This window comes from Polyodon spathula, chromosome 11 (assembly GCF_017654505.1).
Source record: "Polyodon spathula isolate WHYD16114869_AA chromosome 11, ASM1765450v1, whole genome shotgun sequence".
NCBI lineage: Eukaryota > Metazoa > Chordata > Actinopteri > Acipenseriformes > Polyodontidae > Polyodon > Polyodon spathula.
This window is the reverse complement of record NC_054544.1, coordinates 43,196,133-43,223,954: the sequence shown is the minus strand read 5'-3', so window position 1 is coordinate 43,223,954 and position 27,822 is coordinate 43,196,133. Positions and strand designations below refer to the sequence as shown.

The 27,822-nt window shown below is 39.6% G+C and overlaps 2 protein-coding genes across 6 annotated transcripts in view; both read right to left on the bottom strand.

Moving 5' to 3' along the window:
- Positions 1 to 43: 43 nt before the first annotated feature.
- Positions 44 to 11,298, bottom strand: LOC121322707 (vitamin K-dependent protein C-like). Of its 2 annotated transcripts, none has more exons than XM_041262915.1 (10): positions 11,198 to 11,298; positions 9,206 to 9,274; positions 8,633 to 8,716; positions 7,548 to 7,708; positions 7,065 to 7,089; positions 4,770 to 4,880; positions 3,523 to 3,663; positions 2,499 to 2,620; positions 2,067 to 2,184; positions 44 to 763 (listed from the first exon to the last, which is right to left on the bottom strand). In XM_041262915.1, exons 3-10 carry the CDS (start codon positions 8,700 to 8,702, stop codon positions 201 to 203), a joined length of 1,311 nt encoding a protein of 436 aa, XP_041118849.1. In that variant the 5' UTR covers positions 8,703 to 8,716; positions 9,206 to 9,274; positions 11,198 to 11,298; the 3' UTR covers positions 44 to 200. The 2 variants fall into 2 exon arrangements, with proteins under 2 accessions (XP_041118849.1, XP_041118850.1); XM_041262916.1 differs by lacking the exon at positions 11,198 to 11,298 and adding an exon at positions 10,011 to 10,029.
- A 1,610-nt stretch (positions 11,299 to 12,908) lies between these two features.
- Positions 12,909 to 27,822, bottom strand: part of LOC121323002 (diacylglycerol kinase delta-like) — a 66,634-nt gene continuing 51,720 nt past the window's right edge. For 3 of the 4 annotated variants that reach the window (XM_041263708.1, XM_041263709.1, XM_041263710.1), the window contains 5 exons: positions 26,313 to 26,405; positions 26,025 to 26,144; positions 25,331 to 25,448; positions 23,188 to 23,318; positions 12,909 to 17,612 (listed from right to left, as the gene is read on the bottom strand). In XM_041263708.1, the coding sequence (XP_041119642.1) occupies positions 17,523 to 17,612; positions 23,188 to 23,318; positions 25,331 to 25,448; positions 26,025 to 26,144; positions 26,313 to 26,405 (552 nt within the window). In that variant the 3' untranslated portion in view covers positions 12,909 to 17,522. The remainder of the gene's footprint in view (positions 17,613 to 23,187; positions 23,319 to 25,330; positions 25,449 to 26,024; positions 26,145 to 26,312; positions 26,406 to 27,822) is intronic. The other variant, XM_041263711.1, reaches the window with a different exon arrangement.

The window sequence follows — 27,822 nt, the reverse complement described above, 5'->3', positions numbered from 1 at the left end:
TTTTATTTTAAAATGAAGCCACAATAAGAAAACAGACTGGGGAAAGCAGTAACATCAACTTTATTATAATAAAGACAATATTCAGTTAAAGGCAATTCAACGTTCTATAATGAGCACTTTTCTCTGCAAACATGCAATGTGTGAAAGGATTTCTTGATTATTGGATTATGAAGTGATGTAGGGGAGAGGAGGGGAATGGTTCAAACTCTACTGTTCTTCTCCTTTCTGACATTTTTGATCCACTCCAGGTAGTTGCTGACTTTAGTGTAGACCCCCAGCTTGTCCATCCGTCCACAGCCTTCCCCCCAGGAGACCAGCCCCACCAGGAACCAGTATCTCTTGAATTTTGTGACCATTGGACCCCCACTGTCCCCACTGCAGGCATCCTTGCTCCCTCCCAACACACCGGCACACAGCATGTTATCTGTCAGCGGGTTCAGCATTAGCTCAGCGCACTGTTCCCGAAGGGCCAACGGGATCTCAATGAAGTTGAGGGCGGAGCTGTAGTTGGAGGAATTCTCCTTTTCCCGCCCCCACCCTGTCACAGTAACGTTGGTGCCATTTCGCATCAGCATCTGTTCGGCGAGGTTACGCTGAGGCAGGCACACAGGCACAATAAACTTGGTGTAGGTGACTGGTGTTTGCAGACGCAGCAGGGCGATGTCATTGTCTGCTGTATCTCTGTCGTACTTGGCATGACGCACAACCTCAGCGACAGAAATGGTGATCTCTGTATCCTCAAAGATTTTCCGCTCATAATCCCCTGGGGGGCAACAAAAGGAAACTTGACTTTTTTTTCTACCCAATTTAACTTTGCTGTTTCTCCCCAATTTACAAATTACCATCTCTTTCCACAGCAATTCCCACAACAGCTCAGGAGAACTTAACGTCAGTGGGCATCCTCTGATCCCACCACCAAGCCAATTATCCCTTTTCACCCAGGAGCTTGCGAGTGGATGTTGGCGAGCCTACAGGTGTCCTCATAAGCTTACCAGGCCAATGCATTGCATTGACTCCCCCATGAAGACCGGCAACTTTGCAAAGCCAGGAGGCGAACTTGATCTTCTCTTACAGAGTGGCTCAGTTTACATGATGCTTAGAAATTATTTTCCATTGTCATGAAAATATGACACGTACAACACACATTCCACATGTTGTAGGAAGTGCTACTTTGAAACCATCATCTGAAAACATTTTTTTTTTCTCATTGAGCTATGGTAAGTAAGAACCATGTCATTCTGGATATGCTAAAAACCACTTCATGAAAGCTGGTCGATATTAATAGTTGCGATAGGCCAACACTGACGGACAAATATACCCTTATATTTTAACATTAATGATGTCGTTTGAATTTTGAAGGAAAATTTCTCTCCTTGAAAGAAAGCTACAGTAGACACAAATTATGGAAACAAATGATTTACTGGGGGGGGGGGGGGGGGGGGGGGGGGGTGATTTTTCCCTCACTCAGAACCCTTGCTTACTTAGTGCCTTAGTATCTCTGAATAGATAGTCGTTCCTGATTTAAAAAATGCAAAAGAGTTTAATGAGCATTCAGTGAGAGAAATAAGTCATTCAGCACTGGTAGTAAATTAATCATATTCAGTGCACCACTGAATTATTGAGACAGATTGTTTATTAAAATCCTTAGCATGTTGCTAAAGATGGACAATGACTTATTCAGGGATACCAAGACATATAGTGAGCAAGTAGCCTGAGTGAGGTTATCCGGCAACAAACTCCCCATCTCAAGACATTTTCTTAAAGAAGAGTTATTCAAGGATGTTATTCTTTATTCAAGGATGCCAAGACATTTAGTAAGTAAGGTGTATTACTGATTAGCACTCAATAGTTGCTCTGATGAGGGTAAACAAGAGAAAGCTTGCTTAGTGTTGTGTAATAATCACATTTTAACAAGTGTATTTCTATTTTAATTAATACCTAACAACTTAAAACATGTTGAGGGAAATGAGTCAAAAACTGAATATCTGCATGCCTATTAAAAAAAAAGACCCAATGTAGTTCCAGTGTTTGCCCCAGTAAATGCTGCTATGACAGAATTTACGTACCCAGTCTAACACTGAACTTGGTCCCATCCTGGACACAGTGCGCAGCTGTCAGCACCCAGGAGTGGTCAATCAGCACCCCTCCACAATGGAACCTCCCACTCGCATTCAGAATGAGTGCCTAAAATGAAACACACAGATGCTCAAGCCCTGCATTTGTTGTATAACAGTGATAATGGAAATGCTGTGGTGTTCTTGGTAGTATTGTTACTCCAGAGTCAATAAAGCTCTGAATTAAGTTTAAATATGCATTATTTTCCTGTCTAAGCCAAATAAAATTAAGTTTTCTTTACAGGAGAAAAAAAAAAGCAGATTCACGAGGACCTAATTTATCCAGTACTGGAATATTAAGAGATTGGCGGTGCAGGGTACAGCAGAGGTCTGGTTTCTGTGTTTTAATTTGTGTTCTTTTAGTCTCAGTGAGAGAGCAAGTACCTGCCAGGGGCTTTGTCCCTTCTTCCCCTTTTGTCCTCCGGCCAGCCAGGGCATGATCCTCGGTTCATCTAGTTCAGGTTTCTCAGCTTTCTCCACTCGAACCTTACCACATGGAAAAGCATCTGCACAAAGACACCAAGCACAGACTAGAGATCCTAATGTGTCTCATTCAGATCTGCTAAAATGAACACTCTGTGGTCTCTTGGCAGTTCAAAGAACTCAATTAAACAGCTAATGTGCAAGGGCAGTTATTATTGAGCTCTGTTCAATTTGGAACTCACTTTCAGGTTCTATTTGGAATGTTTGGTCAATCGGCATTTTTATATCTAAGCTTAAAACATTTTAGATTTGACGTTTTAAAAGTGAATTTAAAACTCCACTGTCTATTATGGTTTCTGTAACAGGGACCGCATCCCATCACTACCATCTCGGTATATGTGTGCCTGCAGGAGAGAGCCACACACTCCGCCTGTGATGCACTACCAGCTATGTTTTGTTTACAGGGAATCGGAGGCAAGGATTGGTCAGCTGTCGTTCCTTAACCAGCTGGTAGGCATGTCCTGGCAGAGTGTCTCGCTTTATAAAGGAGCCCCTGACACACTCCCGAGTGGAGAGCCAGGATCGTGGTTTAATACCCGATTCTATAAAGGGGTCAGGGGTTAGTTTGGGTATTTGTTAAATCCTGTTTAAAAAGCATAGTTAGCTGGGGGGTGTCAGCGGGACCTCCTTGTAGTAGCAGAAATGCACCGCCATTTTCACTGAAGACCTTTCATTTTCTAGCTGTGTTTTGACAGTGTTTTCTTTTTGGCTTTGTATTTTGAGTTTTACACTCGTGTGTTTTATCGTACCGGCTGTTACCATTGCTGCTACCTGCCGGGGCATTCCTGTCTGCTGCTGAAAAATGAAATCCTGCATGCCGGTGTGGCATGACAACATCGCACTTCCTCCATCTGTGTTTGTGTGAAAGAGTTCATTGAATAACCTGTTTGCAATAAAAGCCTTCTAATAAAGAATTAAAAGTGACCTGTTGCCTGGCATTGTCGATGGTCATTTTTGAGTTTGTATCCTGGCAGACAGCCACACGACCGCCTCGTCTTGTCTGGGTCTTCCTTGCAGATATGATCACAGCCCCCATTGTCATCTGAGCAGTTTCTGGCAAAAACAGCTTCAAAACAAATGAGGTAGGAAGGTTTTAAACACAGGCCTTGGTACAAGTACAAGTACACGCATGGATAGTTTATATTTTTGTGATCTTAATACAGCAGTGATCACTAATAGCATGGCGCAAGATTCCAACAGAAGGATAATTGAGCAGAGTATTAGTTAACATTTCATCAGTAAGTGTAGAATTAATGGTGGATTTCATACTTAGTCTGTAGCACAGTTTTTAAGCTCTTAGACTTCATTTAGCAAAATAATGTGCTAGTGCTACTAATTTCATACTGTTCAATTAGTTTTATTTAGTAGGATGTAAAACAAAGCAACCTGAAACATATTTGTTAGCATGGAATAGCTTTGAATTTACTGCATTTAAATAACTTGTACCCTATTTCACTGTCGTCCGTGACTGGCCCCGGCTCTAAAAATTGGTGTTTCCACTGCTGGCCACATCAGCCATGGCCGCCTTTTGTGGCCTGGTTTGACGTGGCCATACCTGCCCACAAAGGAACTACATCATCATATAGCAGGGAGGCGTGTGCTGGATAAGAAGTCAACAGTGGAACAGAGCTACACATTTCAAGCTTTTTTAACTCCTGCAATGGCTGTCGAGGAATGCCATGTGGGAGAACGAAGAAATGAAAACAATTTTAACAATCTAGGCTGATTCTTCTTTTAGAGGGTTCAGACAACTGGATCTTGAGAAGGCTAACTAAAATTATATGTACAGCTATGGCCAGAAGTGATGCATCACCCAGCTATAGAATGAACTAATTGTGCTTCATAAAGTCGAATGAAACCTGATGAATAATGTTATCTTAACATATTGAATTACACACTGTGTTGTAGTTTTCCATATTTTTGAAAAACTGACAAAAATTGGAAAATGTGTCATTTTGAAATCTAACAGGAAGTACTGTACTACTGTTATGTTTTCCGGTAGACTTTTGCAATATAATTTTGTATGCTATCATTATATTGATTGGGTATTTTTTTCTCTGAACATAGTACTGCTACGGGGTTCTTTAAGACACAGCACAATACTATCCCACAATCCACCAGTGACCTTGGCCAGGGCTAAGTGTGGCTAAGAGACATTAATGAGATACTTACGGAATTGGCAGAGTCTGCCTTCAAATTCAGGCTTACACTGGCAAAAGAAATCCCCAGTTTGGTCTATACAGGTTCCGTTATAGCAGGGGTTCGACAAACACTGGTCTCCATCTGAAATAGGAGGATCTTGATCAACTGGGTGTATGCTTGAGGTAGTCATTGATTAAGTTTGGAACCATTTAACTAGTGCATGTTGTCTTCTACATTTGACATTACCGAAGCTTTCACTACTGAAAACTTGTCTTGTGCGTATTCCTCTCACAGTGCTTTAGACAATTTATTGTAACCTTATAGTGTGGTTCAGGGAGAGAAGGCAAGGACTACTCCTCTGTTCTGTCAATCTCCCTATTTAAACCCCAAGTCACACCCGTATTCTCTGTCTTGGTTTTGTGTTTGAGTATCGCTACACAGCCCTGCAGACTCTGACTCAAACCTTTAAATCTAAGATTATCAATTTAGATATAAAATGGCTGCTCACCTAAGTCAAGCCCTTATTTATCCTTCTGGACATCCTCAACTCATTATCCAAATATTTTTTTTGAAGAAAGTCTGTCTTGCTGCTTCTTCTCCATCAGGCAACAATGCTGGACCCAACATCTCAACCTCTGCTGATCCCGCTGTGCCACTCCTGCTATTCTGGTCGGCCAGGTCTCTGATGCTATTAATTCTTCCCATCACTCTAAAAAGCTTTACCCCTGGGGTGCGCCTCCAGATCTGCTTTTCTTTACAGACTGGCCCACTGACGAGCTTCTGAAAGCTCCCCTAAAAAGGAATTTCAATTCCAGCAGGCAACGATCAGAATTCTTTATTTGCTACATACCGCCAATGCATCTCAGCAGAACCTTTCTTTCCTTCACACACATCAGTTTAGTGAACCAGGCTTATCAGCGGGCGTTCCTCCCTTGCTGTGCGCATCCCTGATCCTGCTCTTTACTTCACATCTCCCACCTGCTGTTTCACCCAGCCCTTCAGCTTCTCCTAATTCTGTCTCCAGCTCACCAAATATATCAAGCAACATATTCAGCGTCTCAGTCACCATTTCTTCAGTCACCGACCCCCTGGATGCACTTAATAACAGAATTACTTTATTAAAACCAGCAGCCTTCCCTTCCTCTTCAGCCTTTGTAGCTGCACCTGTCAATTCCACTGCTCCTGCAACATGCATCCCTGCTGTCCTCCTCTGCTTCTGTGGTCCACCACTACTCTCCTCAGCTTACACACAATATTATTGAAGGTAAACATGTTAACCTGGTCTCTATTCTCATTTCTACTTCAGAATTTTTAGATTGGATTGTTGACTGTGTGTCTGTCACCCTTGAATCCCATGATCCTCGGCTCTTTAAAATTCTTACACTTGGTGAATTAGCCCTTGCTTTTTCTGTTCTCCGAGTTGTTCTTTGTGAAGTTTATCCCCACTGCCAACAGGAACTGGACTCTTGTTCAATGTTGTTGACCTGTTTGTCAGATTTGGCGGTACCATCTTTTATCATAAAGAGTTTTCAGCCAAAGCAGCATCTCGCCTCACACTTGATAATACAACCATAGACTGGTGCCAACCCGATCACGATCTCTGTAACGCAAGCCCCATTACATTCTCACATGTGCAGCCTCTGCATTGATGCTTACTCCTGTAGCTTCAACTCCCATCAACATCCCTGTCTTGTCTGAGGCCCTACAAAACCATCAGTTTCATTTCCTACGTCATTGCTGAACCAATAGATTTTCTACTGGACTAGAAGTAGTGAAACCTCCTCGCTTTGTTGCAAAAACCTATAATCTATACTAAATGGAGGTGGGGTGGGGTGGGGTGGGGTGGAGTTCCTCTCCACTGAGTAGTGAGATTCATCTTTAATTCCTCGTCAGATAAAAGAAATTATAAATTAACCTCTTCACTTTGCACTGGCCTCGTCCTGCGCTAGCCAGAGGGGACCTCCGGCCAAATCAAATCTATCCTAACTCATTTTTGTTTTCCTGTTTTCTACCCTCTAGGTTCCCCTTGGGGAAGTAGCGCTTGCTTCCCATCCTTGGAGACTAATCGGTTCTACCTCACCTCTGCGAGGGCAGCTCACCACGGACCAAGGGGAAACCTCTACTCCTAAGTTCCAAAGCACTTCTCTCCTATTCTCAGTTCCTAAGGTTCCTCCATGCAGCCCTTGCTCCTGTCCCTTGAACTGTATGAGCAATAAATTCTAATATGGTAGACCAAAGTGAAAGCATAGAAAAGTCTGGAAAAGAACATTTAAAACTAACAGAAACAGGAAAATATGGTACAAGCACAGCTTAATCAATACTTACCAATATATTTAGACCAGAAATCTATCTGTAAGGGGATACAAAATGGGCATTAATTGGTGTTTGTAATGTGTAGCTTCAGTATCTGAAACTGGATAACTTGAGCGGGTCATCATAGGTCCCTCAGAATGAAACAGGTGTACAGGACAATAAGTGTTCACACTCCTAATAAAAGATTCCCGTGATACATTAGCATGGTATTTTTGCACTTTTCCAATGCTTTTCTTATGGTTATATTGTTTATTATCATCGTTTAACATGGTTTTACAATGCTTACTTGTGTTTTTTTTTATAATCTGTATTACCATTTGCACTGTATTACTAGGGAAAACTAATCTTTATTACCATGTGCACTGTTTGTACTAGGTAAAACTCTAATGATTATTATCATTTGCAAAGTTTTTACTAGCGAAAACTTTTACAAGAGATGATAATGGGTTTACTGATGGGATGAAGGGAGGGACAGGCATGAGCAGGCCAGCTCACCGTGGCCTCAGCGGTCTTGAATATCTCGCGAGCCTCCTCCATGTTGCAGTGCTCCTCATAGCATTCCCGCTCCAAGTTCCCAGGCTTTATCTCCTCCAGTAAGCTGTTAGCTCGTTTGTGGATGCGCAGGACAGAGTTGGCCCGGCGACTGCTGTAAAACACTGGTGAAAAAAAGTAACATCTGAAGAAAAAATGAATCTTCTTTACCTACTTACTGAAGCATGCATATTGGATCACACAAGCTGGTCTTACATGTAAGGAAGCTTGTGTTCAAAATCCTAAGGAATCTATCAGACAGAGATTCTTGGGACATTTATTTGAGGGTCGTGTACATGTAATGAATACCTATTCATTAAGAACTAACTTAAAGTACATGGTGCAAACTAAATAATCCCAGTGAATCTGATACCTATTGCCATTGTTTTGCAGGTCCTAGATTTTCCTTCATGGAAAACACACACATTGTGGTAAAGGTGATGGTAACTTATCTGAAGCTGTTAATGAAGAACAAATGTCAAATGCACCTTGCAGATACTTCAATGCTATACTTCTGGTCAACTTCGAGCTGGCTTATAAAGGAATTCCTTTGACACTGAAAAGTATGGATTGGCAGAGAAATGTCAACGCCAACAGGTCTGGATTCTGGGAGTTTGAGCTCTTTGAAGAAAATAAATGGACAACTTGTGAAATGTTTTTTTTTTTTTTTGGTTTCATATGTTTTAAACCTCAGACATTGTCCAAAAAACAAAACAAAACCAAAAAAAAAACCTTTCAGAATAGTTTTTCCTACAAGTAATTCAACTCCCAGAAGCAACTCACCTGTGCCCGCTGTGTTCCTTCAATGGCAAGTGCAGCATGGAAAAGATTGCAAGAGGTTTTTTTTTTTTCCTGCCAGTTTTATTGTTTACATATGCGATGAAAAAAATACCATTAAAAATCAAAAACACATTTAATATAATTTTTTTTATAGGAAAATGTGATGGTTATGCATAGTAGACAGGATCTATTGGAATTATTTTGTAAGCTGTGTGCTTTAACAAGCTAGGTTCATTGCACTTGATTGTTTTACTGAGAGGGTGACCTACCTGAGGCTCTGATGACACTCGTGAACCACAAAACCACCAGCAATGGCACAACAGGACTGGACTTCCCCATGACACCCACAGTCACTGCAAAACAAGAGTTTGCTAAGACATCCTTTAGAGTATGTATATGTATTTCTTTAGCTTGGATATCAAACTCAAGAAACATGGGGAAAACGCTGGTGAAATTAAACTTGAGGTCTTTTATGTAACTGCTCTGTGGACTTCAAGCCACTAGGAGCTGCTATCCTAGTAGGCAGCATTTTCCTTCCCTGTTGCTTAGTGCTTTGTGCTTAGTACAGTTACTATGCTACATGAGGATGAAGCTTAATAAAACCTTACTTTTTGAATTGCCCCATAAAATTGAAGGTGGAAAAGCTGGTCCTAGCAAATGTCACAAGTAACACTCAACTGGTTCATTCCTACTTCATGATGACTGATCAAATTAAATCTAATTGTGAATAAAGTGCAGTATACAGCTGCCCACAGTCTACATGTGATGGTTAACACCCTCAGTTTGTAGAAGACCATATTCTATTATTTCTATTAAAATAAAATGTTGTTTATAAGAAGTACCTGCAAATTCAGATGAGTAAGTTAGAGACTCTGACACTGGTTGTTCGGTCCCACACTGAAACTGGAGTTCTGGGATGTGAAGGGAAGCAAAATTGTCAAGACAAGGTAAAGCTAAGCAGTTCCACAAATAAGCCAGCATCAGCAGCAGGCAAAACACAGCCTGGACAATAACGTGTAAGAAGCTCACTGCAATAGGAGTGTTCGTGTAAAGATATATAGGTGGGGAGGAGTAAGATTTTAAAACCAATGAAGAGTTCACTGTCAACCAATGCAAAGATTCATGAACTGGAGAGCCATGTGAGTAGCCAGGCAGCAGCTTATTCAAAGATGCCTCTGGGAGGCCAGCCAGCAAATAATGACAATAGGTAACCCTTGAAGTGACAAAGGCTGCTGTAAAGGTTTATTTTACTTTGGATGTTGCTGATTGTACTGTACTATACCAGTATTGTTACTTGACTTGTGTTTAGTGCTCTGTTCATGAAAATCATTTTAGAAATCAAAAGATGAGTTATACTGTATTGCAAAGCCTGTTTCCTGAGAAACCATTCCCTTATGTCTTTGGGGCAGCATTTTTTAGCTGTGTTTTTTATTCATTGAGAATATGGGATACATAGGTTCAGTTTGTCTGTACTGTATGTCATATCTGGAGAATGTGTAGTGGAATGTATGTGCAACACTTGGACTGCATCTCCTGGTATAGTCCCTTATTTTAGTAGATTCCCTCACATGGTCAACCAGAGGAAAACCCTTAGGACAGACCAGTGATAATGGTACCTGATTTCAGAATTACAACATTTATACATACTTGATCAGGTTTAGAAACATGGAACTGTCTCTTCAAGTGTTTGTATTGCTGTTTCCTTCCTGTAATAATTTCAATTTTTGTCAATGTTTTTCCATTCCTTAAAGAAACCGCAGTTAACAAAATAGTTCCATGAAATGTCTCTGCTATGCATAGGTCTCAATTGTGCAGAAACAGAAGATATGGTAAACACAGATTTTCATTTCAAAACGTGATATCTAGCACTACGCTAGGTTAAAGAAAACTTTGTTGGAAGCCATACATGCCAACAGTCCCTGTACGGCTGTGACAATCCTGGTTTCCTAGCAAATGCCCCGCGTCCCGAAGCATAGGAAGAAAAATCACAATATGTATCCTAGGTCATTCGCTGTCGTGTCTGTACTGGTTTTCTTTCTTTCTTTCTTGGCTGCTGACCCTTGTGCACTGCACTACCTGGCAGAGATTGTGTTCACGTGACCAGATATGTTTATATAACAAGGACAATTAAACCTAATTATGCATCTGCTTAGCAATGTAATTTGGAACAGTGCGGTTGTTGGATTTAAATGAATGCAAGATAAATTCCAACATAAATGAATTCAGGACGACCAACCATGAAAAAAGTTATCCAATGCTAGATCTATCAAGTGCATTGTCACATACAGGAACTCTGTCCAAATTAGGGTTTGCAAGACAAGCTGAAAGCCAGGTAAAGGTATAATTATCCGTGTAAATTTTAAATGCGTGTTTAACTATTGTGGTGCATTTCAGAGGAGGTGATAAGAAAGCAGGCATCATATTATCAAAGCCTTCACTCTAGACTTTAAATAACTGAAAGGAGATAAATACCTGTCCATTTTACATAACTAGAACCAACAGACTAATAGATAACAGATCTTACGCAAAACATTTTGTAACATTAACAATGAATTCTCTTGTTTCACGGTGTATTTCTTTCTAGTAAATTATTTGAAAATATGTCCCCTGGTAGATATACTTGGCTTGGTTTTTCATAAACAGAGTATTATACAATTTTCCTCTGTGACACTTAAATTATTCCTTTAGTTTTAGCAGAGCATTTTAATCATATTTAAAATGTAATTATATTCCCAAACTTTGTGAAACAAAATAGCTACTCAATCCTAATAAATTATAAACTTTTTTTTTTTTTTTAAATCACAAGACAAATTGCAATAAAATAAGTTACTCACAGTCTCTGATATTAGCAGGCTTGATATGAGGACAAGGGTATTCAAACTTTTGTTAATAACTAACTTTAAATATTTACTCAGAGCCACTGCTCTGGAGGCCTTTGATTTCATGGGTTTGTGCGGTTCAAACTGAATCAGCAGCACACAGAGATCAAAGAACAGAATACATAACACATCTATTTGTTAATGTTCAGGAGAAGCATTGGCAGGAGGTTCTAAGCAATCCCCAAATATGATATTTAAAACATGAGAGAGATGATCAAATCCCATCTTCATTCTATAATGGAGAGTTTTTGATGACGCAGTGATCGAAAGATCAGGGTTCTGATTCTATAGCTCAGTTCTGAATCCAATCCGGTAGGATTGGATCGAGTTCATGAGGGCTGTGAAAAGTAACCAGCCTGTTGAGAATAATCTGAAATCAATTTTGCCTGGCAGAAGGCCAATATACTCATGTGTCTTTCACAAAAAAGTATTATTTACATTTCTATTTAATTACTGACACTATGAAACCAAATCCCTTCATTTCTCAATTGACCTTAATACTAATTCAATATTCCCCATTACTCATGCACGTTTTAACGGGTGTTTAACCCTGAAATTCAATCCTTTAACTGCTATGCCCCATTTCTGTTCATGACAGTGCATATTTAAAATGAATAACTACACACAATTTCAAGAGCAATAAAAAGCATGCGTTGTCAGGAAAGAATATAATAAACTAAGAGAACTGATAGGTACATAAAGGGTTAAGCGTGAGTCGCTGTGTTCCGGGCCTTTACCTTCTGGTTTATAAGAACTTAAATTTATTATTATATAAGATAATAAATAACTTGCAAGTTTCCAAACTCTTAACTGCTGTGATGGAGTGAATGTCCTACACAGGATCTGGAGGGCATTTGGACATCCTGAGGGAACAGAAGCCAAAAAGCCTCAATCTTTGGGAAGGGCAATCACTCAGGTGATTAATGATTGAGTGGAGAGCCCAGTGCAGTTGGGACTAGGTCTCTGGTATCTAAGGGCAGGGTTTGAACGCACCCACGCGAACCCACCTTTAGTGTTTTACTTCCGGGATCTGAATATGCTAGTCTTTTGTGTTTGTTTGTTTTCCAACCTTAAAAGGGACAGTACACCATTGGAAAATATTGAATATAAAAGGGTGCAAAGAAGATTGAAGGCATTCTCGACTCCAGCTGTGCTCATTTTAACAAGAGTAGTACTTTTGACATAGCACTCACGCCTCCTGACCAATAGGGAGCGCTATATCAAACCGCCTATCTGCACAAGAAACCTTGCTTCAAGCAAAACAATGTCGTGGTACAACATAGGAGGCTGTGTGGCCCAGTAGTTAAAGATAATTGTAACCAGGAGGTCCCCAGTTCAAATCCCAACTCAGCCACTGACTCACTGTGCGACTGTGAGCAAGTCACATAACCTCCTTGTGCTCTGTCTTTCGGGCGAGATGTTGTTGTAAGTGACTCTGCAGCTGATGCATAGTTCACACATTGTAGTCTTGTATCCTGTAAAGTGCTTTGTGATGGTGCTCCACTATGAGAGGCGCAAACTGCTGGTTTACAAAAGTATTTATTTCACTCCAGAGGTATTATACTGTAGTGGTAAGCACAGTAATTATCTAAGCACATTAAATAGCACATCAAACAAATACTTAAAACAGTTCAACACATTAAAGAATGAAAGACACAAGGTGGTGTAACTGAAAACAAACATGTTTACTGGAAGATTGGTCCTTTCTGTACAAGAACAATGTATTTACACACCCCAGATGGGAGAAAGAAAGGAGCATATGAACTGAATAGCAGACAACATTACTATAAATTAAACAATAAATACACAACGGAAATTGTGTGAACAGGGGCCCAGACACTCTGGGCCGGGGGCCACAGTCTTGTGCAAGCTTCCCAATACGATATGTAAAATGAACTGCTCCCATTAACTCTTTCGTGACGTGTGGAATCCCCCTGGTAAGCAGCTGGTCCTTAAAGTGCAGACTGCAGCCTGCACTGTATAGAGAAAAGCAAATCATTACACTGAAGGAAAAAATAGCCAGATATGCAGTCTTTACATACACAACTTATTTCCTGAGGATGTAACTATTAATAAAAAAAAAAAATAATAATAATTAAAATTACAAAGGGTATCCAGCCAATCTATCAGAAATGTATCTTCTATTTGTTATGTACCTGTAAGCTTTATGTATTCATTTTAATATAAGTTTGTCATCATAGTTACCTCTTCCCCCAAACAGTTTAGTACGCATGCCCTTATTTTTTCTGGTCTTGCCCGCAACCTGAGTGTTGATCTGATTAACATGGTGCATCCTGTAACTATTAGATAATTCAGCGCTACCACAAACAGGCCAGGATGTGTCACCCAGCTGACATGGAAACACAGCACTCAGCAATGTCTGCCTGTTTCGCTGCTAATGCTGGAGAAAGGGACTCAAAGCCATTCAGAACAACCCTAAAAATGGTAAAGTTTGGGACTATCAAAAGGACAGTTTAGTGCTACTTTCTCTATAACAGGTTACAATAATGTTGCGTTTCAGAGTAGGGATATTTTAACTAATGCATTCTTCTTGTTCATAATTACTTTGTATATCATTTCCTGTTTCACATTGCCACATCCTGTATAGAAAGCACCCCTGTGGCCTCAGAAGGGCTGTCAAACATAACTTCTATCCAAGTTCAACTGGTACCCAAGAGTGACCATTAACCTGCCCCATTGCAACACAGTGGAGGTAAGAAACAGTACTTATATTCCACGTGGAATTTCTTACTGAGTATTGGAGGGGGCAGTTTAATACACTTTGGTGTTCAGGTGAGCTTGGAGAGAACACATTTCAGAGCTATTTTAAGGCAATTATATTAAGATAACTGTGATATTTCAGACCAAGTTGTTCTTAAAGGTTGCATGGTAGCAGCCCACCACTGTACTGTGTTTCAATGGCAGGTTCAATAATATGCATGTCCTGCCCTCATGCAGTAATATCCAAGCACATTTGTCCTTTCTAATCCTGCACCAAATTTCACCCAGACTATCAGCAGTAACTGGAATGCTTCAGCATGTGACAGGCTCCACCTGTATCTTATCTATTTTGTGGAGTTACTCAAATGAGGGATATGTTGCCACTGTGAAAGGCAACAGGTTGTGTTCAGCTAAATGCTTCACGTTGTATACAACAGTGCATACAGAAAAATAAGTATCAGAAGACGACACTGGGACCAAAACTCAGCACTGGGCCCTGAAGCTGTGCTGCTTCTCCCCAGGACAAAAACGCATCAACATGTCTATTGATTTTCTAGTACACAAACAGGCTGAGTACATCCAACTACTTAGTACAATTAAAAAGGGGAACTGGTTAAAACAGGGATACAATTTCTGGACTATAGCACCTACCACGGCCTCAAACTCAGTGAAACTACAGTACAATACTTGACAACTGACTTGTACCATCAAATGCAACCTAAAGGTAACTCAAATGAAATACCTTAATCAGAAGTTATATTGTACTTATTCCTGTAATACCAAACATTGCTGTTAGCTGTTGTACTGTACACATCTGCTATTAACCTAGCCCAAAACCCTGATCTAACAGTATATGGCTCTAGATAAAATAGATGGTCCCCAATTCTAAAGCCAAGGGTGAACTGCCAGTCACATATTAACCTGGTGTGTGTACTGGTACAGTGAGCTCTACTGCATCAATTGAGTTTGGGGATATGTGGTCTGGGAGAAGTGAGGTTTTCAAAAATTTCATAAATTACTGAAATGATCATTGCAATAGAAAAATGGTTTGCAAAGCAAATGTTAATTATTTGCATCTCTGAAATGAACCACATCTCTTGTTATGCCTTAAAGCAGTGAACACCTAGCTATTAGGCATACACTGAGGACTTGTGCAGGTCTCAAGCAGATTTTATGACTGTTTAAAATGATTGATGATTTACTCAGGACACCTACACAAGGTGTCAAGGAACCTGCTTCATACAATTCCATAAAGACTTGCGGAACTCTTAATTTAAAAACAACATTAATACACTTACATACATACATATATAGTTTAACACTTAATTGTGCCCCTCTGCAAGATATTGAAACGCAGTACTGAAACGTGTTGGCTCAAATTGACGAGAGGCTTTTACATTCACCTATACAAGGTGTATTTTGGGAAAGTTCCCAAACTTTCCTTCATGTACAGTATGTTTTTATTTTTTTGCACTTGATAACAGTCCAGCTATGAAGAATTTCACCAACAAAAAAGTCACAAGCGGTTTGCTTTTTACCGCCAAGGCTTGATGTGCTAGTTGTCCATAGTGCTTTCCATATTGAGATTGAACTTGTTTGTAGCAGCCACCTTTTCTTCTTCGGACAGTAAAGATCTGCTATTGTTAAGACTTTCTGGGAGTTAAACCTGGGTTTGCTTACAGCCTTTGGCACAATTAAAAAGCTTTCAATCAGCTTGCTTTCTGCATAAACCTGAAATATAAATGATTTGTTCAACACATTTATACAAGGAGAGTGCAATTCACAGAATTGTTCTGCAGTGCAGTGATTTCTCCCAGTTCTTAAAAAAGGGAGTTGAATCAAACAGCTAGACAGATAGATAGATATATGACACTTCCATAAAGTCGGTGTATGATGTTGTGAGATTCCATACAATGACAGACTCATTTTGATTGGCTTAGAATACAGTATTGGTTTCCTGGTTTGTAAGTAGTCATAGGAAGTATCTCTAGTAAAAAGGAATGTTAAATTCAGATTGGTTGAGACAGTATGGCAGGACTGGTGGTGGAAATGCAGTGCATTTGTAACAAGGACTTGAAATGATCCAGATTAATGTCAGACTTGTTTGAATGTCTTTCAATGCTAACTCCTGTTAATGACTGTCTAGTAACTCAAGGATGGGGTAGTAAATGTGGCCATTATATTTAGGAATATAGCCAAGGCACCACTGGTGAATGGGCTGGTATGCATCACCACACTAGAAGATGTAGTAAGATTTGTAGTAAGACAAGCCACATCTCAAGTACACTGCGAGACTACCTTTTACCTCCTGTGAAGTGGATTCTTAGTATAACAGAACATCTTCAAAGTGTGTTACTGTGCCAATAATATTATAATACATGCTAACAATAATACATCAAGAAGAACTACACCTATGCAGTTTAGACAATTGCATTGGGTTGAATTGCTTTTCAGGCAATGTGTCTACGAGTCTATGAATTGCTTTGTCTATGCCATTTTATAATAAATAATTTGACAACATATTAACATTTTCCTTCCTTTATGAAACAATCGTCTAAATGTAGTTTCATAAGCTCTATTCAAATATTTTGATTGGCTGTTTGAAAGTAGTGGCGCCCCTAATGAGGGTCTCCAAGTCATTTGGTCCCTATGGCAACAGCCATAAAGTAAACAAACACGGACAAATTCCTGTTTGTGGTCCCTTTCTAATGACATGGACTAACCTTTAACCCTTTATGATCTGGACAGAGAATTGTTATCATGGGACTTTCCATGACAAAACAAGCAACACAACCACAAAGAAAAAAAAAAAGAAGCAACCGTCATGGACAGTTTACTTTCTTCTACAGTGTATTTGCCTCATTAAATCACAGATCCTCCATTCTGTGACAAGACACTTACTGCAGTTCCTTGAGTGTTTCCATCCAATGATTTCACATACTAGAAGACAGCTCTTACTATAGGTCTACCTTTGGCTTCAGGTAGCGATCCAATGATTCCAATGGTGGTATGTGTGTGTAAGACGATATATTAACAATGCTGACTGGACAGGGATATGTGGCAGTGATGTTACTAAAATTATTCTACTGTACATTGTGATTACATCCTTCTTTAGTTCTTCCCAGATCTACACAGACACCCTGTACTACAATGCGATTGGTTCTGTGAATCTGAGACTGCTTTTAGCTAGGCTGATGAGGTACTATGTAGATCAGTTAAGGCACTATGGTCCGCATCTCGGGCTTTAAGGGATGGGACCATTGATCGGACAGTGGTCGTCTCTCAGACTTGATTGTCAGGGTGAATACAAACTGTGATTGGTCAATTTCCAGATACAGTTCTGGATAATTGGCTAGGGAGGACAGTGCCACACAGCCGATTGAGTTTTTCTGTTTAGCAGCCGTTTTCTAGAGGTTTGTCCAGGTACTGTGTGTATGACTCCAGGTTTCTGGGCAGCACGTGGTCGTTGGGCAGGGTAGTTGCCATCCAGACAGACTCGCTTCCCTGCATCTTGCCTGATCTCATGGCCCCTTGTAGATGCAGGCAGTGAGAATTGAGGCTACCCCTCCACGACAGGTGCGCTCCGACTCAGCTCCTTGATCCCGTGTAAAATCCTCTTCACATGACCCACCTTCGTCACACCCAAATCCTGCAAGAACAGGAAGAGATATCACCACACTGCCTCTGCTTGAACAAGGGGAACCTGAAAAGTAACTCCCTTAAAGTAACTGTAGCTAACATAGCTTCATACATGTTCTCCGTGATGAGCATCCAAGTATTATCGTCTGTGTCATTACAAAACCTTGTGTCACATTTATTAATTATTCAGGGAGCCAAATAAACGGCTAATTAAAACACCAATTGACATAAGTCACATGGTCTTTATATACACAATTATTTTTTTACATGTATTTTATTACTTAAGAAATTTCAGGACATGGTATGAGACGAGAGCAATATAATAAATCTAAGAAACTCAAATGTACATAAAATTGACATGCAAGGTTTGATTACAGAACTGTCAATCCCCTTCCTGTCAATTATCAAATCAGATGCTTCTCCTACGAATTAGCATACAGATGAAGATTAGGAGGACCTTGAGTTAATTAACTGCTAGTAAGTGACAGCAATCAAAGTGACTCTCAGGATTAATACATAATACTAACAGAAAACGTAATTTAAGGTAGGGTTACAAGTAATACATATTTGTCTAATGCGGTTATTACATTATTAAAAGTTTTGACAACTTTAAGCAAGCAAAGTAGGCCAGATACAAACCTCTTGATGTACTTTAATGTGTTTTGTTGTATTCACAATGTACAAGTTTGAGATTAAACAATACATTTGATAATGACACTTCTATTTTGAAAAAACATTTTACAAGTTGTTATTATTATTAACAATGGTAGCTCTAATTCTGTTTTTAAATACAAATACGCATACTTCTGCTTGTTCATTTTACAACATTTTGCATACCGTATCCTTGTTAACCAGTGCATACAAAAAGACAGTAATAATACTTTGGCTTTAAACTTGAGGGTGTACAAGACAATGCAATTTTGTTATAAAATATAATTGTTACTTAGTTCCCACTGACACACAACCTTTTAACAAAGTTGCTGGAATGTTTACGATGTTGCTACAAGGTTGTGTGTTAGCAGCTTTTCAATGACCCTATGAAGCAAGTGAAGCTACAGATCTAATATAAAACACCGGTCTCAAATAAATCGCTGTTCTCCAACATCGAGTCAGGTCTGCCGGCAACTATTGTAAATAAACGGCAGAGGCGTTTAATTGAAGTTTTACTGTACTTTCTGTCACTGACATGCTTTGACCCAGAAGACACTGCTGAGGTGAAATGAACAAGGAAGTAAAGAACTTCCTGGAAGGACAGGCAAGAAAAGTGGGCATTTTCTTAAACGACATGTGTGTTTAAAATTTGAGACCTGTGCAGCGAATAGAAGTACAGAACTGGTACGATTTGTGGAATCATTTTGTTATCTACAATCACTAAGAAACCAGAGTTCATTCCCTCCGGTGACTGGTTAATTCAGGTTTTACTGTCGACACATGGATATATGATAAATTCAGATGTTTGCAAAGTCCGGCTTATTAATCCAAGATGTCCCTGTAGCCAATATATAGAGGCAATTTTCATCAATAGGTTTTTTGGAGCCATAAATCTAATTTAAAAATACATTCTAGGTCCTAGTAAAAACAAAACAAAACACATGTGCAGAAACACACAAGTCTAGAGATAAATCAAATAGTTACTGTGCCATCTAAGTGTTTCAGTCCTGGTTTCAGTACCCAGTGGCAGCAAATTTACTTGTACTGGAAAATGTGTTCATGACTTTACTATCCAACCGGTGGTTATCTTAAATACAGGTTTTAGGGTATATAAAGGTGGTCTGACACCCTCGGTTTGAAAAATAAATAAATAGCTCCAGTTCATGTGGACGCTGTTACACTTAATAAGGTGTAATATCAACATGGGGGTACGTGACAAATCCTGAAATGGTGGACAAATAGCAGGGTGTTAGTTACTGCTAGTGTTGCCAGACTGGGTTAGTATTTTTTTTTTTTTTTTTTTTTTTTTTTTATTGTGCGTGAAAAAATGGCTTTGGGCGGGTGCCTAATTTTTGGGCTAGTTTTGCGCATTTGTACATATTACATTTGGATATATTTTTAAGTTTTAAAGTTAACTATTTAAGCAAAATACTATGCTATATGATATGCAACCCTTGTTGTACATCACTGTTGCTAAACATTGTAACTAACACGCACCAATATCTGTGGATGACGTACATTGCATTATGGGTAGCGTATGTTTTGTGCGCGCGCGCATCTGTTAGAAGATATATACTGATAAATATATAGGAAGGAGTGGGAGTCTGGTCATGAATTAAACGTAGATAATGTTCTCAAATGTCATTTCTTAAAGATGACAGTTCAAATAGAATGGGACTAACACTGCTGTCAAACACATACTCCACATTTTATTTGGGCTGCAAAGAAACAACCAAACTTCAGCCTCATTTACAGCAGGCTTCCTTGGGAGCTGCTGGCAAAGTTGAACAGCAGCATGTGCAACGGCTAGGCAAACCATTTCAACAAGCTGACTGCACGTGTACATAGTTTAATTGAGGTTTAAAGACATACATTTCAGATCATACATAAAAGGACATCAACATTTTTTGTACATACATTCTTGGATATATATCCTCCTCACACAGATCAGAATTCAGGTAGGTTAGACTATGCTTTAAATGCAAAGGTTTATTGATATACAATATGAATTCTAATAGGGAAAGCAATTGTATTTTTTAATAAAAAATAAACCTGACGCTTTACTAGGTCCAAATGCTTAACTACCAGGTTTACTGGGTTACTTTTGAGCTAGTTAAGGCAACATAATATCAGGCTACTTTTGGGCTAGTATTTGGTTGACATTGGGCTACAAATGTATCAATTTCTGGCAACCCTGCAGTCTGTAGGCTAACATAATAAAGCTAAAAGATTGTCATTGTATGATGTTGCTTATTTTAAAGTGTTTACTAGGGAAGTTTACTAGTTTAAATATATATTATATATATATATATATATATATATATATACATATATATATATATATATATATATATATATATATTATATATATATATATATATATATATATATATATATATATATATATATACATATACATACATATATACACATACACATCCCTTTCAAAATGTTCACCTTTTCTTGCCTTATAGCCTGGAATTAAAATGCATTAATTTTTTTTGTTTTGTTTATTTTTTCCCATTTATCTACACATCCTAGCCCACAACTTCCAAGTGAAAAAGAATAATCTAGAAATTTGTAGAAAATGAGTTAAAAATAAAAACTGAAATAACTTGGTTGGATAAGTGTCCACCCACTTGTAATAGCAATCCTAAATTAGCTCAGGTGTAACCAATCGCCTTCAAAATCACACATCAAATTAAGTGGCCTCCAACTGTTTTAAACTGTAGTGATTCGCATGATTTCAGGATAAATTCAGCAGTTCCTGTAGGTTCCCTCTGCTGGGTAGTGCATTTCAAAGCATGTACATTTAAATGTAACATATATACCATTAGCACAAGTTGAAGTCCAATATATCCCTAATAGTATAATATATGTCACAACGTTGCTGTCCAGCCTATATTGTTTCTGCAATCGGAGATTTGATTGCATCTTTCACATTGGACATTAAGTAACTTCTACTATCAACGCGAGCTGGAGAGATCAAGCTGATGGTAATGAAACAGTCAAAACGCTTGCAGATTCCAGTGGTTCTCATAACAGAACTAAGGTTCTCATTTATATAACCCAGGGATAACGAAAAATGATCTCCTATTGATAAGTTCACAATTTAACAAAAAAAAATGGTGTTATACCCCGAATATGGATTATCCTACACTACAAACTTTAGACCTGGGTCAGTCACTGCACTTAAGAAAAGCAACAAACAAGAGGAGGTCATTCATCCCCTAAGAGTTCCTGTTTCCTAGTAGATGATTGAGTTCAAAGCACTGTCATGTTGGGTCTTAAAGGATGCAAGTGTTTCAACAACATTCAATTCCATAACTCATTCCATACCTTCAACCTGGGGTTGATGAGTTTCTGAAAAGTAACCTTTCTGCTTCGAAGTGGCAGAATTGAGAGGACAAACCCAGTCCGAAGACATCCAGCTACCATCTTTCTGAGTTTGGCAGAGGACCCCAAGCCAACAGGCCTTTCTGATGGCAATGCGGTTGTAGTCCAGCTTGGGATCCCAATACATGTATGCAGGACTTGCATCCTTCCATCAGCAACACCACTTTTCTAAAGAGAGTTTCTTCCTAACACACTTTAGCTGAACTTACAACACAGCTTTTGAAGAGTCCATGAATTTAACTGCATAGACATCCTACAGAACTCAAAACATCAGACTGGCTTGGCAAAATACTTGTGCCAAGCTGGGTTACTGCTAATTCATAGTGGGCCCTGGCTGTAGCGTGTTCAAAACACCAACAGAGGGAAGCCATGATAAAATTCATTTCTGTTGACCTCAATTGAAATCAATTGTGTTCATCTCCATACAACTCAATCTTTGGAACTGTAAAGACAGTGTGCTACTGAACCTGCAATCTCTTCTTCTATCGATCCTTGTGTGCTGTGCACAGAATGCTTTATTAACTAATCCCAGAGCTGAATATATCAGCCTACAGAGGTAAAGGAGGATGGCACACAAATACAAATTCACAACACAGTATTCATGGAGAAATGTGTCTTCAGTTATATTTTTTAGATGAATCAATGCTCAGCAGCAGTCTCCGCAGTGTTTAATAGAATGATGTTCCACCCAGTGTGCTGGGCTGCTATTAACAGCGCAAAGGTTAACACGACACAAGGACAATGAGGGCATTTGCTTTGGATGTGAGCAGAAGGAGAAAAGGAGGGATAAAATCACAAGGAAAAGAATGCAGAAGCAGGTGGTTTGTCAAGATCAGTTTCTACACCAAGCACAAGGTCAGAAATCCTAAAGTATACAGCCTTCTAATCCTCAAATATATACCATATATTCCCTCAAAATGTTAGCTGCTGACCTCACTACCCCAGAGTTATTTACTGTCTCTCAGTCCCTCAGCTCTATCCACAAGGTCATATTACCCAAGACCCCATTAACCACATGTACACACTGCCACCCAGTCCCTCAGTTTTAACCACTAGACTACACTGCTGCCCTCAGAGTTCTAACCTATAGACAAGGGGTGTCAAACGCCAGTCCTCAAGGACCGCAAGGTCTTCTGGTTTTCATTCCAACTTAAGCTCTCAATTAACTTAAATGATCTAATTATTTGTTCAATTCAACATATTTAATATTTTTTCAACGTCTTTTACAGTTGATTTAAAAAATGCACTCGATTCAAGGTACACTACCTATAAAACATCCCGAGGCCTGGAGAGGTGTACAATGAATCAAATAATTAGACCGACTAAGTAACTGAGAGCTCAGGTAGAATGAAAGCCAGAAGAAACCGTGGTCCATCAGGAAGTGAGCTTGACATCCCTTCTATCAGCATTCATCAATCCTCAGACTCTAACCCCTGTCAACCCCTCTGGCAGACTACAGCCTGATCTGACAAACCTTTGTTAACAGTGCAAGTGCAGGCGAAGCAGAGGAGTACGAGTGAGGAAGGAAGAGGAGATACCTTGAGGTCTCGTCTCTCCAGGTGCAGGAGCTCGGCTCCACGGATGTCGTGCCTGATGAAGATGTCCTTGTACTCGCACAGGCTGAGCAGCTCCAGCCAGATCGCCACCTCCTCCGTGCCCCAGAGATGAACTGTCAGAAAGGGAGCCCTTCAGTACCCACACACCCACAGCAGAGAGAAAGAGACAGACACCCACAGACCACCTGGGACTACAGGCAAGACAAGGAGGACTCGGAAGGGAATGATATGTTTTTAATCTTATGAATTATATATCAACACCACATATTCATGAAAGGGTTTTGTAGCCGATTGAATTTAGGGTTGTAAAAAATTAAGAAAAAGTGGCTACTGGATTTGTAAAATGGGTACAAAGTACAAATATTTTGGTAGGCAGTCAGGAGAGAGATCCAATTTCTGTACAGTGTAACTGCATTTCAGCTGCTTCTCCTGGCCCCGCTGAATGTGGAAAGATACATTAGTGACAGCCAGGGGTAATGTGAAATTATCAACTAATCAAGTTCATATTATCTAGAAAGTGTGTGTGTGTGTTTTTGCAACATCCCTCAGTGTGAGGACTCCATTACAGTAAACTGAATGGAGACAGGAGGCTTGATTAAGCTGATTTAGCCCCAGGACATTTTCAGCTTTTGATGCTGTCTAAATGACATTTATGCTGTCTAAATTGCCAAAAGCAATTAAAAAAAAAAAAAAAGATTTGTACTATATCATCCATAACTTCAAATCACTCAATCAGAATTATAAGAAACTATAAGAATTTAAAGTAGACAAATGTTTTGGCTAGTGCCTCTTCGGTGCACTGAAGGCACCGAAGCTGAAGCAATTGTCTGCTGGACTTTCTTATAGCTTTACCTTGGATTCAACTCCAAGGATCCCATTGGAATAACACAGTCAAATCTCATGGACCTGAAGCTCCTGTTCCAGCTAAACACAGCCTCTCAACTGTCTAAATGGTACGTCTTGAAATGGGGCTTTAGAAACTGCTGACTGAAAGGCGATTACTCCCCAGCCACTGTTGCATAAAGCCAGGATCACTTTCACTGTTGAAGGCTTCTTTCACACAGAGATGGCAAAGAAGTGCAAGATCAAACCACAAGCACAATTAAAACAAGCCAATTTCCAATTCCTGATTCGCTTCATCTGCAGCCAGGATGCTGGACAAGCACTTGAAAGGGAAAGAGTTAAGTATATTGCCCACAAAACATCTACACAGTTTGGGTCCTATTTGAACCGAACCATAGGAGTTTATTGCCAGCTTATAAACTCAGGCCCTATGATTACTGTGTATGCAAATATGTTTATTACACAAAACCAGACAGTATTAATTTTCATTTACACATACTGTAAATCCATACATATTTGCCATAAAACCTATTTTTCTCCGGAAATGTTGGCGATCTGTTGCAATATACAAAGTGTGTATTGTTAGTGGAATTTGATATTCATGCCAAAAATGTTTGCAGTTTTTTTTTTCTCATACACGAAAAAACGCATAATAAAAGGCTCACAAATATTTATGGCTTTAAAGTAGCTCATGTCATCTCCTGAATGTTAAAATCTATTTTATTCACATTTTGTGACATGCTGCATTGATTTTCTGTCCCAATGTACTGAATACGTAAGGGACAGGATATAGGTAGAACCTCATTGAGAGGAGAGCAAGCTAAAAGTTAGTTTCCCCATTTTCAGATGCTTTTTCACATTAAGAAATACATAAATAATATACATCTTTGGATCAGAAATTACATCACATTAAAATTAGCAATACCGTTTATTCCTATTTAACTATGTATTAGAAAAGATATAGTATAGGCTTCTGTGTAAGATACAAGCTGATCTTCATCTACTCAGGGTCAGAGCAGCCAGTAACTTACTAAATCAACCAAACATACCTCTATGCATGTCACAAAGTACATAATCTTAAATTAAACCCATTACCTTGCATGAAATGGTTCTAGACTATAGGATTTTTAGAGCTGTGTATAAGGTACACAGTATATCTGCATCTTTATTTCCCCTGAGTTGCCAACACAAACACATTCCAGTGACATCTGCTGTTCCCCGAGCACAGCCACACTCTGCAACCTGCCTCAGGGGAATGACGTTCACAAGAACAGATACATACCTGGCAGGCCTGGGCTGCCACTGGCCTCCTTGTTCTTGTTGTTTTTCTCTTTCTTGAACTTGGGCACCAGGCGGAATTTAGCACTGCGGCTGGGCTTGGAGAGCTCCATCATGTGATTCTACAGAACAGAACAGTGGTGAGGGAGAAGGGAGACACACACAGAACCAACCTGAGCCCCTTCGACACTGGTGATCCTACCCGGGTCACAATCCCGTGTAGTGTAAAACCACATACCTGGGTCATAAGCGACCCACCTCAGGATGTGGGTCGTTCATCACCACATTCCCTGTGGCAGTTGAAATTGGTAATATTAACTTGAACATTTTTGCAGGAATACAGTAATACTGAGAATCATAATTCAAACTGTACACTTCAGTCAAATGATTAGGCCAGAGGTCAATGTCATGGTCACAAGCTATCATTGGAGAAGTTTTAGGAAAAAAAAAAAAAAAAGTATAGCACATTCCTTTAAGCCTTGGGACTAGTCTGGTTGCTCTTTGCTGGACACCAAGGGCACAATGTGATAACCAGAGTATTCTGTGTGTATTTAACATAAATGCATGACCAGGTTTATCAATGATATTGTGTGCTTACACAGGCAGATTCAGAGGGCATGTGTGTGTGTAACACATCAGAGCAACTCACAAGCCAGGAAGACGCACGCACGCACACACACACACACCCGAGACTGTACCTCCTCATCGGAGGGCTCCACGAGTTGGCACAGCCAGGATATGTCGATCAGCTTGCGGAGCTGTAGGTCAACGTTCCCCAGAGCGCTGCAGAGCTGCTCCTTTTGAGGAGGGTCCAGCTGCTTCAGGAAGGGGGGAGAGAGAGATGGAGGAGGGAATAACTTTTTAGCACCTAACATTTCATATATTTAGTAAAATCAAGAGAATGAAAATACAATGAGCAGTCTCCATACCCTTCCCACTGCTAAAACAGTGAAGATGTGAACGGCAAACATGCTCTCCATACTTACCAAGCACATCTTGCCTGCCAGCAGCAGTTCAGTCTCGTTGTGAAGTGCTTTCACATTGTTCACCATCTCGAAAACTACACTGCAGTTTAGACCCTGCAACCAATCCAAAAACACACTACTCTGATGACACGATTAACCAGAAACTTGCAAGTTCTTCTATTCGCAGTACATACACCTGTGCTAATGGTCCTGTTACTTGAGGAGTGGGAGACCATTTCATTTGTAATATAATAAGCATTTAAAAAAAAAACAAAAAAAAAACAACTTTGCAAGATGGAATATTACACATAATTTGTAATAGATAAAACGTGGTAATTAAAATGACTTTTGTTGTTATTCCTTTCCCAAATTGTGAAATGTGATATTTTGTTAATTAACCCTTTGCGGTCCATTTATCCAGTGCTTGTCAGGTGCGTCTGGTTCAATTTATTTTCACACGCGCTGTTTATTTTACACGCACTGTTTAAAATATTTTTTTCAGAGTAAAACAGGCTTAAAAGGCACTGAATCGCAAAAGGACACTGCTACATCTCCAGCCAAGCCCTACCCCTTGTTCGCAGTATTTTTCGCATACCTCTTTATAGATGTGCATACTGATAAATCCTCTCCTAATCACCAAATTCCTCAATAATGCAATCCAAGTCATTATTTTATTACTATAACATCTCAAAAAGCTCTGCAAATGTCTGTAAGCCCTGGATACAGAAGCAGCTACCTCCTTTATTTTATGTCTCCTTTGTTATATCATCTCTAGAGACTAGAGACCTGTGCTTTACGTCTTTTTAATGATGTTGGACAAGGTCCGACATCGGACTGGAAAGAGAAAATATAATGTCGGTCCTGGTCCGACATAGGACCGCAAAAGGTTCAAAATCACCTCAATGTACAATGGTGCATTCTGTTAGTTCAGGCATTGAAATGTATAAATGTAGGCTACCATACAGCTGACATCAAGGTAAAGTAGGAAGAGTTAAATTCAAATACATAACCCCAAACTCCTCCATTAAATTGGTTGTAGCCAACAAAAAGAATTTCATAATCTTACCTTTTTGTGTTTCACTAGTTAGGTCTGAAATGTGCAGTTTTGAAAAATACTTTATAGAAAACATGACTTTAATTTTTAAATAGGACACCTAATTCTACACTGTTTTAATGAAAGTACTTAGTTTGCCATTATGATTACACTTCCTGGTTCTTTTCACCTCAGCGGTAGCTTCCTGGGTCAAGTTACCGGCTACAAAGCACCTCGGTCATTGCGGGAAGCAGCTGGTTGGAAACGGACAGGAAAGGCAGCCCTGAAGGGATGGGGACAATTTCACTCCCCAGGCGAACCAACCAGGAAAGTGCAGGACTATCAGAATGCAAGGCTTGCAAACAGATTTCTTTAACCTAGTGTAGTACCAGATATCTGGTTTTAAAATGCAAATTCTTGTTTGCTAAAACATATTTTAGATATACATATTTGAGACGTAAATAGTGAATGGATGTGCACGACACAGAAAACGTCTGG